Here is a 13,436-nt window from a genome sequence, read left to right as displayed (position 1 = left end):
AATACCTATCATGTAAAATAAAAGAACACTTATTGTTAGTTTGGGTCTGTTTTCAGTCATGTGTCTGTGTGCTTTCAGACGGGTACTCAGCCGTTTAACCGTGCCATGCTGTTTAACGTGGGCTTTAAAGAGGCTATGAAAGACCTGGACTGGGACTGTGTGGTGTTTCACGACGTCGATCACATTCCAGAAAACGACCGTAATTACTACGGCTGTGGTCAGATGCCTCGACACTTCGCCGCCAAGCTGGACAAATACATGTACATGTAAGTCAGCCATCTGAAAGCATTGCCAAAGGTTTATTTTTGTTATTCTCTTCTTTTAACTCTCATTCTTTTGGTGTTTTTTTTCTGTTTGTTTGACTTTCATTTTCTTCATTGCCCAGTTGCTCCAGGTTTTTAAGGCAGCTAAGATGAGTGCAGTTTGTTTTCATAGTGTGTGTTTTTGAACTCTTCTAGACTGTGTTTTGAAGAGTTTTAGTGTTGTAGACCACACATTGTCAAGTTTAAGTATGTGTAATTGTATTAACTGTTGTGATGTTATCCAGTGCCTGTAGACCCTTGCAGATCCTTAGGGATAAATCTAGTGTTTGTGTTTCGTTGGAGTGTTCATGAGGGTTTTTATTAGGGTTCCAAATGACATTTTACGCCAAAATAAAAAAAAAAGAAGAATCTGTTTTCATGAAATTAAAAGTTAAAACTTTTAAAATTTAAGAAAAGTAAATAAAAACGTTTAAAATGTTAAGAATATTCATAGCTTAAATAATTTATTTAATTCTGACATTGTGTTGTTGCAAACCCATAAGGTTTACATTTGTCTTCGGAAAACAAACATGATCATATTTATAAAATCTGAGAGATTTCTCCATTAAAAGACCAGAAATAAATAATAGATTTGCAAAAATAAAACTCATGCATACACCGCACAATTCACATATACAAAATACAATTCGAAAAATTCAAAACACTGTTCATGAATACACAAATTCAACATGTAAATTCAAAACACAATTTGTGAATTCACTGGTTTTTACATCCCATTGTATAGTTTAAAATGACCATTTTATATTACATATATATATATATATATATATATATATATATATATATATATATATATATATATATATATATATATATATATATATATATATATTTTTTTTTTTTTTCATTTTATTAATTTAATTTTGTTTTATTTTATTATTTAAGTTTATTTTAGCAATTTCCTCCAGTCATATTCTCATTAGTGTAATAAAATATTTTTCCTGAAGTTATTATTTTTAAATTTAATTTTAATTGTGCTTAAAAACACCATATTTTACGCTCTATTCAACAAAAACACCTTTGATATTTACATTTAGTCATTTAGCCGACGCTTTTATCCAAAGCGACTTACAAATGAGGACAAGGAAGCAATTTACACAACTGTAAAAGCAACAATGAATAGGTGCTGTAGGCAAGTTTCAGGTGTGTAAAGAAAAATGTAAGAAGCAAAACAGTAATTTTTTTTTTTTGGTAGTTAGTGGAGGAGTCAGAGAAGGAATTGCATATTAGTAAGGAAAGTGGAGACTAAATAGTTGAGTTTTCAGTCGCTTTTTGAAGACAGTGAGTGACTCTGCTGTTCTGATGCAGTTAGGGAGTTCATTCCACCAACTGGGCAGATTGAGCGCGAGAGTTCGGGAAAGTGTTTTCTTCCCTCTTTGGGATGGAACCACGAGGCGATGTTCATTCACAGTACGCAAGTTTCTGGAGGGCCTGTAAATCTGCACAAGTGAGAGCAGATAAGAAGGGGCGCAGCCAGAAATTGCTTTGTAAGCAAACATCAGAGCTTTGAATTTGATGCGAGCAGTAACTGGCAGCCTGTGCAAACGGATGAGCAACGGAATGACATGTGCTCTTTTAGGTTCATTATAGACCACTCGTGCTGCTGCATTCTGAAGCATCTGAAGAAAAAAATCATAAATATTGTGGACAATTATGAATTCTGTTTTGAATTTGCAAATTGTGTTTTGAATTTAGTATTTAGTCTTTTATTTTGTAAATGTATTGTTTTTGAGACTGATCTGGCTCCATAGAATGCTTTATATGATGCTTTAATAAAGAGTTCCAATTCAAATGATCCAATTGAATTAAACAGTAGTTTAACTTTGCAGTGAACTAACCATTAATTGGTATAAAATAATGTGTGAAAATATAGTTTATCAGTTTGAACCACAGCATACTTTGTGTTACTTGCTTGATCTTAAGAGGAGAACTTTTAAACCACTTTTGCATGCAAAACTATCAGCTTAGTTAAGATAAAACTAGTCAAAGAAAATCTGTATATAAAATAAGAGCTTATCAAATTCACAGAAGACTTGGACGCTTGAATATTTAGGGTGTTTTTGCATTGATTTTAATGTGCGTTTCCTGAAGAACCTATAATTAAACTTGTTTTTCTGATAACTACTTATTTATGTATAGGCTTTCATGCTGCCATGCTTGAGAGTCTTTTGTTTTTTTCTTTTTTGTTTCTCGTTCATCCAGACCATAATGTTTGTTCAAATCCTTTTAGAGGGCTTCAGGAAATTGTCTGTGTAATTTCGCCAATGTTAAGCACCAGAAACTCCCTGTAGTAGCTGCGTTTGAGTGCCTGTTTCTCAAAGACATCCTGACATGTTTGGTCACTAATGCAGGTCTGCAATTAGTGCTTTCATAAGTTCAGTAAACCGCTGTGAAATTGCACAAATGTGAAGTAGAACAGAAATGCTTTTGAAGCTGGTGGATTGATACTTTCCGAGTGTGGTTTTGTGCTTTCATTGTTTCTAATGTCTCGTTTCCACTGACTGGTACGGGTCACATTTATCAGGCTTGCGTTTCCACTACCAAGGGTACCCTTTTGGTGGGCGTGTTGTACTACAGAAAGTTTCAGTCAACGTTATTTTCGATCGAGGAAATGTCTACAGTAAATCCGTACAGGTCGTTCACATATCATATGAGAAGCATTTCTCACAAAAAGGTGCTTTATACACACAAATACATGTTTATAAATGTTTATTACTAACTTTTCTATGAACACAAGTTGATTATAACTGCAGATCAATGATAGTGTGAAATAGCCCACTGTAACGTCTGTAATTATATAAAATAAATAAATAAATGCAACATATATGAACACATACAGACCCTTACAGTCTCCTATATGTTAACAACTACAGAAAAACTATACATAGCAGACATTTAGGCCTTATATAGGTTCAAACACAACATATAGGCCTCAGTCAAAGCAAACCTCTCATCTGTGTCTTTAATCTTCAGCAGCACATGTAACCTCTATTAGAGTCATTCCATCATTCTGAGTTCATAATAGTCCAGAAGGTGATCATAATGGTTAACAGGGCAGTTTGTTCATGTTTGCTGAAAAAATAATGTGCTCCTTTTTTTCCAGCTTCTCCTTTGTTTTTGTTTTTTTGCGCTTCACTCTCGTGTTTGTCAGTTTCTGACAGGATCAGTTTCAAAAGCTCGTCAATAATCAAGCGCACATTATTATCGTCAGCTCAAGAAGTTTGATGTTTCAGATATAGACACACGGCGAGTGCAAGCAAGAAAGCAAAACCGCTCACGCTATAGACTGGCTCGTAAAAAAACTAAGGGGCAAGGGGCAAATCTGCTCTTCTTTTTGGCTTTGTGGCTGTTCATCAAGAAGACGACAAGGTTTGTTTGAACCCTGGTCGACCATCTCTCGTTATTATATGTATATATAATTACGCTGTAATCTCTCGACTTGTCGACTGTCTTCTAAACATGGCGGGGTTTTTTGTTTTCATTCTTGCTCGTTGCGCAAGCGAGAGTTTCTCTGTAAACCAATAGCGTTCAGCTGCGCGATTAGATCCGCCTTTTGGTACCTTTTCTCGTGTTTGGTATCCTTTCGAAAGTGGTACGTTTCAGTTTGGTACGCCTTTTGACAGTAACGGCCATAAAAGCGTACCAAACCGAACCGTACCATACTACTGAGTGGAAATGGGCCATAATGGGTAAATAAATAGGAAAGGTGGTTGTTTTAAGTGATTCACTGAATCATTCTTTCAAATAGTAGATCATAATTCATTTGATCACAATTTGGTTAAGGAACGGCACGGTGTTAATGCACAATGTTTTACTTGAACATGGTTTGGGATATTGTGAAGTTCAAATAATCTGAACTATTCTATTCCCCTCATTTGCATTGCTTGTACACTTATATTCATTAAAAAAAATGTATACTCTTGCATGTGTGAAACTACCACCAATATAAAATGCTAGAAATGTCATGTCTTAAATATAAAATAGAATAAGTATTTTAACTTCATTCTAACAGACTCCATCTTGGAGTCAGTGCCCAGTGCATGTGTTTCTGTCTGTAGTTTTGCAAAGTTAGTGACATATTCAATGATACCAGCTTGCAAATATTGTATTATCAGTGACTATAAATGTTGGGATTTTCATTCTCCGTTATGCAGATCATGAGATTTGCATATGGATGCGTTAACTTCCATAATTGCTCCGCAGAAGTGTTTGGGAATAGCTGGATAATTTAGCCTTATTTTGCATGTGATGCGATGGTGCGGCTTTCCTATGCTCGGGTTTAAAAGAAAAATTATTCCTTAGGGTGGATCTTGGTTGGAACTAAAACTGTTTTGTGGACAGCCTGCAAAGGAATAAATGTGTGCTGAATCTCCTCATCACCTTGTAAAGTAGTATGACAGTCTGTACTATTAAAAGGCTTGTTTTTTGTTGCCTATTGCTTTCAAGAGATCCCTGATGGTAAGGTTTCAGTTTCTTCTTGTGTTCTCTGTTCTCCTTTTGTTTGTTTGAATTTGTTTTAGAAGGTTTTTCTAGAGTTTGTTGTGGTTCTTCAGTTTAGTGACTGTCAAATATTGTGTGTGTTTTCAGCCTTCCCTACAATGAGTTTTTTGGTGGAGTGAGTGGACTTACTGTTGAACAGTTTCTCAAGATCAATGGCTTTCCCAATGCATTCTGGGGCTGGGGAGGAGAGGACGATGACCTCTGGAACAGGTTGGTTCTGTTTGATTTCTTAGTATGTGTGTAAATATAGGACCAGCATGGCGATTATTTTATTAACAGGGAATTAATGTTACGTTTTAATATTTAACAAGTTAAATTATATTCCATAATAATGAACTCAAATGGCAATAGGTGCCAGCAAATCATACTTCCATACTATATAGTACGTTAAAAACAGTATGCGAGCTAAGTAGCATGTTAGAATTCATAGATTTGGAAAAACAGTATGCGAGAAGTTCCCAGTTGACCAGGGGCCTGTTTCAGAAAGAAGGTTAAGTGAAAACTCTGAGTATTTTAACCCTGAAATGAGAGAAACTCAGGGTTTATTGTTTCAAAATGGCAGGTTTGTTAAATTCGAGAATGCAGGGTAAGTCAAGCCTGATTCTGAAAGAGAGGTAACTTTAACTCAGAGTTAGTTACCGTGGTAACTTACTCTGTGAACCTAACCTGGTCAGGAGCAGGTTTTATTCTCTAAACTCTGAGTTTCTGTCGGTCTCTTCCCCTTTTTTAGAGACAAAGCGGTATTTCTCGCCTTAGCCTTACGTTTCCACCCACCTATTTTAATGCTCATTTTGAATATGTGCATAAAAACGATTGATGGTAACGTCAAGATGCACATAACTGTTGAAAATATGCATAAAAAACATGCACATAATTGAGTAGGATAAACTTTTTTTCGATAGAATATATGCGCATAAACTACGATGGAAACATAGAGAAAACCGCAATTCACAGGTGCATATTGAACAGTGTAAGTCGTACCGTACGTTCAATATTATATTGAGAACCGTAGCATCCCTAGTGTATAGTGTTATGTGATTGGCTGTTGTCACACTGACTACCTGGTGTCTAAATCAATATTTTTATTTGTAACTAGTCATGGGACAGTATAAGATTCTGATGGTATGATAACCTTGGATGCAAGTATCATGGTTTTACTGTATTGTGATTACTGCTACAAAATAAGTTCTTTTTAAATTTCTGGAAAAAAATAAACTTTTTCCATTTTGAATACAAAATATGTTATTTTGAGAAACATTTATAATATTTTGCAACAGTAAACTTGTCAGGCAAAATAATTCAAATGAATCGTTAACTTAGACATAGACTTTTGTTTCGGAACCTGTCTCGTTGGCCAAGTTAGCGTGGTTCGTTTGGCATATGTGAATCCAGCAATCACGCTCGGATCCGCGCCAAAACAATCAGTCTGAGTTTGCCTGAATGAGATGGTCTCGGCTCGATTGAAACGAAATCTAGAGCAGATCGATTGCAGTGAGAAAGCGATACGATCCTAGCCCGGCTATATCACAGTGTTTTATGGATATGTAATAGGCATACGGCTTTATGAAGAGAGAATTATGAGTAAAGCGGGAAGTACCGGGAGTTATCCGCAAATGCACCGAGACTCCCGGATGCCGCAAACGGGTGATAGTCTCCCGGAAATCGCGGGTCTCAATCCCGGTCCTCAAATACGTTGCGTACCCTTGTCACACCCCTGCCCACCGCATCCCTCCTCGCTTTTCAGTCATGTCGCACGCACACTGTCAAACACCAACACCCCCCCCCCCCCCTTTTTGCGGGACTCTGCAAAATAAACTGTGTACTCACACGTGACTTGTTTTAGCTACTTTGGTCCATTTAGAAACTTTGCCTGTTTAGGTGAAAGCACCGTTCCACATACCTTAGGTTTTAAAACCTTGACTTTTCCAAACCACATTGTACATATATAACAGTTACCGTCTCATGGCCATTTGTAACAGTGTGTTTTTGTTGTTTTTCAGGGTTCATTATGCAGGCTTCAATGTTACCAGGCCAGAAGGTGATATTGGCAAATACAAATCTATCCCCCATCACCACAGAGGAGAAGTGCAGTTCTTGGGAAGGTCAGTGCAATTTAATTGAATTCTAATGTCATCACAAAATTAAACTGCATATCGCAATGCATGTATGCGTGTATATATGTATGTGTATATATATATATATATATATATATATATATATATATATATATATATATATATATATATATATATATATGTGTATATATATGTATATATATATATATATATATATGTATGTATATATATATATATATATATATATATATATATATATATATATATATATATATGTGTATATATATGTATATATATATATATATATATATATATATATATATATATATATATATATATATATATATATATATATATATATATATATATATGTGTATATATATGTGTATATATATGTGTATATATATGTATATATATATATATATATATATATATATATATATATATATATATATACATATATATACACATATATATACACATATATATATATATATATATGTATATATATGTGTATATATATATATATATATATATATATATATATATATATATATATATATATATATATATATATATGTATATATATATATATATATATATATATATATATATATATATATATATATATATATATATATATATATTAGTACGTTTTCATTTTATATTTTTCTTAAAAGCTACAGACAGATATGTATCACTTTAATATTTATTGGTAACACTTTATAATAACTACACACTCTAAATCATTTATTAAGCATTAGCAAATAGTGAATTCATTATCTGTTAAGCATTAACTCTACATTAATAAGCGTTAGTAAGCAGTTTATAACTGAAGTTACAAATTCTCTATTCTTGACTTATAAGCACCCATATAATGTGTTTAATAATTATACTTTCATACTTAATGATTTATATTTCATTCCTAAATTAAGTATTGCATTATTCACAAACCAGTTGTATTTAAGAGTAGTTGAGGGTTTTTTAGGATCATTCAGAATGAGTTAGTAAATTATTAATAAACTATTGAAATCAACGTTTATATATCTTATAATTCAGGCATATATTAATGGTTACTATGTGTGTTAATAAATGCTTTATTAACTCAACTTCATCCAGTTTTGTGACCTAATCTAAAGTGAGGACTATTCATGCTTTATAAATCCCTTATAAATGACAAATAAAGGCTCAGTTAAATTCTAAACAGAAAAAATGACACCATTACTATTCACTTACAGATACACAAATGAAACTGTACTTCAAATAAAAAATAAATCTTTGCAACCTTTACTAAAATAAAACCACTGTAGAGTTTAAACATTGCATCTTATTATATTGGTAAATTATTAAATTATTAAATTGTTGTTGTTTTATCTAGTTTGTCATATTTTGACACTACTGTTATTCATCAATGTTTGAACTTTACTGTAACTTTACTTTTAAAAAAAGATTGCAAGGATTATTTTCTTATGATTCTGAGCCTTTGTCATTTACAAGGGATTTATAAAGCATGAATAGTCCTCACTTTAGATTAGGTCACAAAACTGCATGTAATTGAGTTAATAAAGCATTTATTAACATATTTGTTAACTATTAGTATATGCCTGAATTATAAGATATATAAATGTTGATTTCAATAGTATATTAATCATTTACTAACTCATTTTGAATTATCCTAAAAACCCTCAACTACTCTTGAATACAACTGGTTTGTAAATAATGCAATACTTAATTTAGGAATGAAATATAAATCATTAACTAAGTATGAAAATACAATTTTTAAACGCATTATATAGGTGCTTATAAGTCAAGAATAGAGCATTTGTAGCTGCAGTTATAAACTGCTTATTAATGTAGAGTTAATGCTTAACAAATAATGAATTCACTGGATGCTAATGCTTAGTAAAAGATTCATAGTGTGTAGTTATTATAAAGTGTTACCTATTTAATTTTACTGTAATAAACATATTTACATTTTAATTTGCACAGCATCCCTAAAAAGCATATTATAATATTGTAATTTACATAATCCTTGCATACTAAATAATAAAGATTTCTTTTCCAGTGTATGCTAGTATCTAGCAAGCAGATTTTTGAACAAAAACAAAAAGCACCTAGTATTGACGTGGTTCATCATGGGTCAACATTTTTTTTATTATTAATTTCAACTGCAAAATGAATCCAGTTAAGTCAAATGAATTCATTAATAACTCTTACATAACTCTTGTAAGAGCTCTTAAATGACACCTGAGACTTTGCATTCTCACCATGTGTTATATGTATTGTGTAAAAATTAGGATACAAATTAAACAGTTAATATAATTTTTGAGCTGTTGTGTATGAATATCAATGATTTAATCTAAATTAATTTAGTAGGAATAATATTATTTTTGCATTGTTTTTTTTTTTAAATCCATTACCTTTACTTATCTTTACCTGTAAATTTCTGGCATCAAAACAGTTCTAGTGGGTGGAAAAGCCTGACCTTACACCGTCCCCTCCCTCCCCCCTTAAAAAACACCAACTGCTTGCTTAGCACATTGTTAGGTTGACTGCACTGAGGAAGTGCCTTTTTGTTCAAACAAACATCATGTGAAGGAGCCTTTTACTGATCCACTTTCTTCAACACCCCCCTTTGTTTAGGAAGCTAGGACTTCAAGCACTACTAAGATACGAATGTAGAAAACATCTTTGTTCGATCTTTACCTCTGACCCGCATACTCTTGACCCGACCTTAAAACTTGTATCCATCTTTTGCTGTTTAACCTAGAGTGGATTGACCCGTGTGTGGCAAAAACATATTTGCAGTCATACGTGCGCAGAGATCTTTACATATTCCAGCAGATTATCTCAAGGACATGCTAACTCGCGTTCATCTCGCCCTCCCCCTCAGGTACAAGTTGCTGAGGTACTCCAAAGAGCGACAGCATCTGGACGGCTTGAACAATCTGCAGTACTCTCCGGAAATCTCTCTGAGCAACCTGTATAAGAACATCACAGTCAACCTCAATCCTGAGCTCGCCCCCATTGCAGAGTACTGACAGGCTCAGCGTGACCAATCCTTCCCCGCCCCTCGAGTCAGAAAATGTGATGTATCGATGCCAAACGCCCTTAAAAACAGGAGCAACGAGGGCAAAGGCCTGCCTAATGCACAGTTAATTGCGTGACGTGAGTGTGTGCGCGCGTGCGGATCTACTGGATCATATCTGTGAAAGTGTACTAGCGTGACTGCGTCCGTTCAATTGCATGTTTCTCTATGTCCATGCTGGCTTTAGCGAATCCGATCGCAACACATAAAAAAAAAGAGGTGGGGAGTGCCAGCGTCAACGAATCAGATGTTTACTGCGAAGCCTTAATTGAATTTTATAGGCTATCAAACGCTAGATCCAGTCATCTGTGCTTACATTGTAGAAAGCTTGGTTTTACATTGCAACAGCACTATATACTTGACGCCAATAGACATTTTTGTCATGTTCTGTTAATATCAAATTTTTTTTATATACATATCTACCGTTTTTTTTTAAAGAGAAATTGTCTAGATGATGTTATTGCAGTTTAAATGGATGTATTTTAAAACTGTCCTTCACCTTTTTTTGTAATCTTATGGAATACATCTCACCTTGGTGGTGTGTAATGGTTGTTTTTTTTCAACAGTCCCATGGCTATACAGAATGCTGACAAGTTGCATGAATTACCCAGACTACCCTGTAAATAACTGGCCTTTTAAACAATGCTTTAGCTTTGTCCCCTAAAAGACGCCTGTGGTTCCAATGGAAACACTCTTCTTTTCTGGCAGCTATTAGTTGTTTTTGTTCATTTTAAGTGATTTTTAAAAAAAAATCTTCAATGGTGTGGGACACTACAGACATATAAATAAAAAAAAAGTAAAAAAAAAAAAAAAACAACAGCAATGACCGTAGAATGCAGGACAACAAATCAAAACCAACATCAGATATCATCACCTACTGCATGCCTTAATTTATTTTTTGTTACATGATTATTTGGTGTCTTAAACCTTTAGTCCTATTGAATGTCTTTTTTTTTCCGTCTTTGCTTTTGTTTATAGCATAATCATTCTCACATCTTGCTTTTTGAAGTGCACTCCTCAGTAGATGTGACTGAAGCGATAGCGAGGTGTTTACGAGACAGGTCGTTCGCAGGAGGACCTGATATTCAATCGGGTTTGTAGCTGCTAAAGCCAAAACGCCCTTTACTGGGTTTGGCGTGTATTTCAACCTGTGTTTTTGTGTTTTGTTTTGTTTTGTTTGTGTGCGTAGCTCTCCGTGTGAAGGTTGTGCTCCCGTAGGGCCAAAATGAGAGGGCGACAGCATTGTTTGCCCTTGAATGGCATTCGGAGCACACTTGGGCCATGACAACTTTATGCTGTTAAAGTTTCGAGCATTACAAGCTGTTGGAAATCTTTTTTTGGAAGACTATTGGTTGGTTTATGTTTGCCTTTTTTGTATATAATTTTAATTTTTGGAGTTGTACCATAAGTTGCTTTATTTTGTGTATTTTTATTTTTAAGTTATTATATACGTGTTCTAAAACTGCTGTTTCATGTCCTCTCATACATCCTGTCTGTCTGTGCGCGCTCATGTATGTTTGTGTCCACTTGAAGAATTACACATCGAGGGAGAGATTTTAGCAGCGGCATTAACTGGACTTCTAATTCTTGAAGTTGAGACACTCACAGCTCACAAAACATTTTGCTTTTGTAGATTCTTTCCATCTGCATATTTTCATTTCACATTTTCTGAATGGACGCTTTGCAAAACCCTAGTACAGTCTTACTACTCTTGTGGTGACCCCGACGTGATCTCCAGTACTCAGTCTGCTGTTTACAGTCTCCTTTTAAACAATCAGACTTAAAATTGGGTCTAATCAGACCTGTTTACTGTGGTTACGGGTTACAAATACCATTTGACCAACTCAAGAATTAAAAATTCTTGTTATTTCATAAACCAGATGTAATATAAATATAAAAATGGAGGTTACTGGTGCCAAAGTCTGCTTTTTCGCTCTCCCACTGTTTTTAGCATTGTATGTTGAAATGTAGCTCAATATAAACGTTTGATCCGGTCGCTAAAAGTGACTTGTTTGTTTCTGTATGGGTGAGTCTGTGTATGTCATGACCACATGTTGCATACATATGCAGTTTAATATGAGAGGATAGCTCTAGGCTATGACATGGAAAACTCACCATGCTTTTCCACTGCACACGGTCAACCATTTACATAAACAAAATTTAGGCAAAGCTGGAGCAAATGTGAGTTGGCTTGCACCCCGTGTTTGTGTTGAAGTGGCTAGTGAGAAATAACAACTTGTTGGGTGTTTGACGTAGAAATAGAGGCGTTTTAGAAGGAGTATAAGCTTTTGAAGAGGGGAAGTGTGGCATACATGGTTTTCAGAGTGTTCAAATAAACAAGTATCATTCCACCTGTCACAGTGCACTGTTTTCTTATTTATCCAGGCGTGAGGCCGCACTTTAGTTTGGAAATGGATTAATGGTGGAGTCTTGTGCTCATTATTATCAGACAGGGCTGTTAGGGATTGCTCTAATCATTAGCTTTTGCACTGCTGCAAAGTGCTTGGTTGCAAAGTTTGAGACTGAAAATGACACCTTGTTCTTAAAGTATGGTGGGATGCAATATGAATATTGAATGTTTAGGTCATTTATTTAGTTTGTTTTTGGTGGTGACGCCATTTTCATGACATAACTTTATAACTTTTTTTTTTGTTTTTTTGTTTTTTAAAGGAGAAAGGTACTTGTGAGTGAGACTGCTCTGGTGTGTTTGGTTCTGGCATTTAGCTTTTTGGGGAAGCTTTTATTTTCAGTGCTGTCATCTGTCCGCTAATTTGCATTCATATCATCTCATTTTCCAGCCCTTTCATAGCTGCTCCATTCTGTCAGAAAATATCCAGAAAATACAACAAACAATAGATAGAGAGTTTAAAAAAAAAAGATTTATTCACCATTACAGATCTGTAATGTGTCGAGTGTTACATTTTTGCAGTATTCATATTTGTGCCTTGAGTTTTTAAAAATAAATATTTATTTTTTTTCCACTTTCACTTTATTTGTTGAGATGTGCAGTGGGGTGCGTGTGGATGGTGTTTAAAAATAAACCGGGTGCACATTTACATAAATTTTTCTTTTTTCATTTTTGTTATTTCGATCTGGAGCTCTGTCTCCTAAATCCGAAATGTCTGCTGGTCATTGAATGGGACTGAAAAACGTGGGATTTCTCTTGCTGTTCTCTCGATGTTTCTTAAACGCCGAGGGTCCACTTTAACTGTAACACCAGTGTGAAAAGCAGAATGTCTTGAGATGCCTGCTGTTTTGACTGACATGTACAATCCTGGCTCCAGATTTCTCTTTTGTTTTGTTTTCGTTGTTGTACCAGTCTGTTCACTGCGTTTCGCTCTGTAATGATCATTAAAAGACTTTATAGTTGAAAACTTATTATGAGTCTGATGTCTTTTCTTGATTATGCTCAAGGACCAAAATTAATGCCCGGGAGGTACCAAATGCAAG

The 13,436-nt window shown here is 34.4% G+C and overlaps 1 protein-coding gene across 2 annotated transcripts in view; it reads left to right on the top strand.

The window, feature by feature from the left end:
* Positions 1-10,800, top strand: part of b4galt6 (UDP-Gal:betaGlcNAc beta 1,4- galactosyltransferase, polypeptide 6) — a 31,328-nt gene extending 20,528 nt beyond the window's left edge. Inside the window, 4 exon segments of one of the 2 annotated variants that reach the window (NM_200938.1) lie at positions 79-266; positions 4,911-5,033; positions 6,824-6,925; positions 9,792-10,800. In NM_200938.1, coding sequence (NP_957232.1) covers positions 79-266; positions 4,911-5,033; positions 6,824-6,925; positions 9,792-9,939 — 561 coding nt within the window. In that variant the 3' untranslated portion in view covers positions 9,940-10,800. 2 annotated transcript variants of the gene reach the window in all.
* Positions 10,801-13,436: the final 2,636 nt, after the last annotated feature.

The sequence above is a fragment of the Danio rerio genome, chromosome 20 (assembly GCF_049306965.1).
Source record: "Danio rerio strain Tuebingen ecotype United States chromosome 20, GRCz12tu, whole genome shotgun sequence".
Classification (NCBI taxonomy): domain Eukaryota; kingdom Metazoa; phylum Chordata; class Actinopteri; order Cypriniformes; family Danionidae; genus Danio; species Danio rerio.
This window is presented reverse-complemented; position numbering and strand designations above follow the sequence as displayed.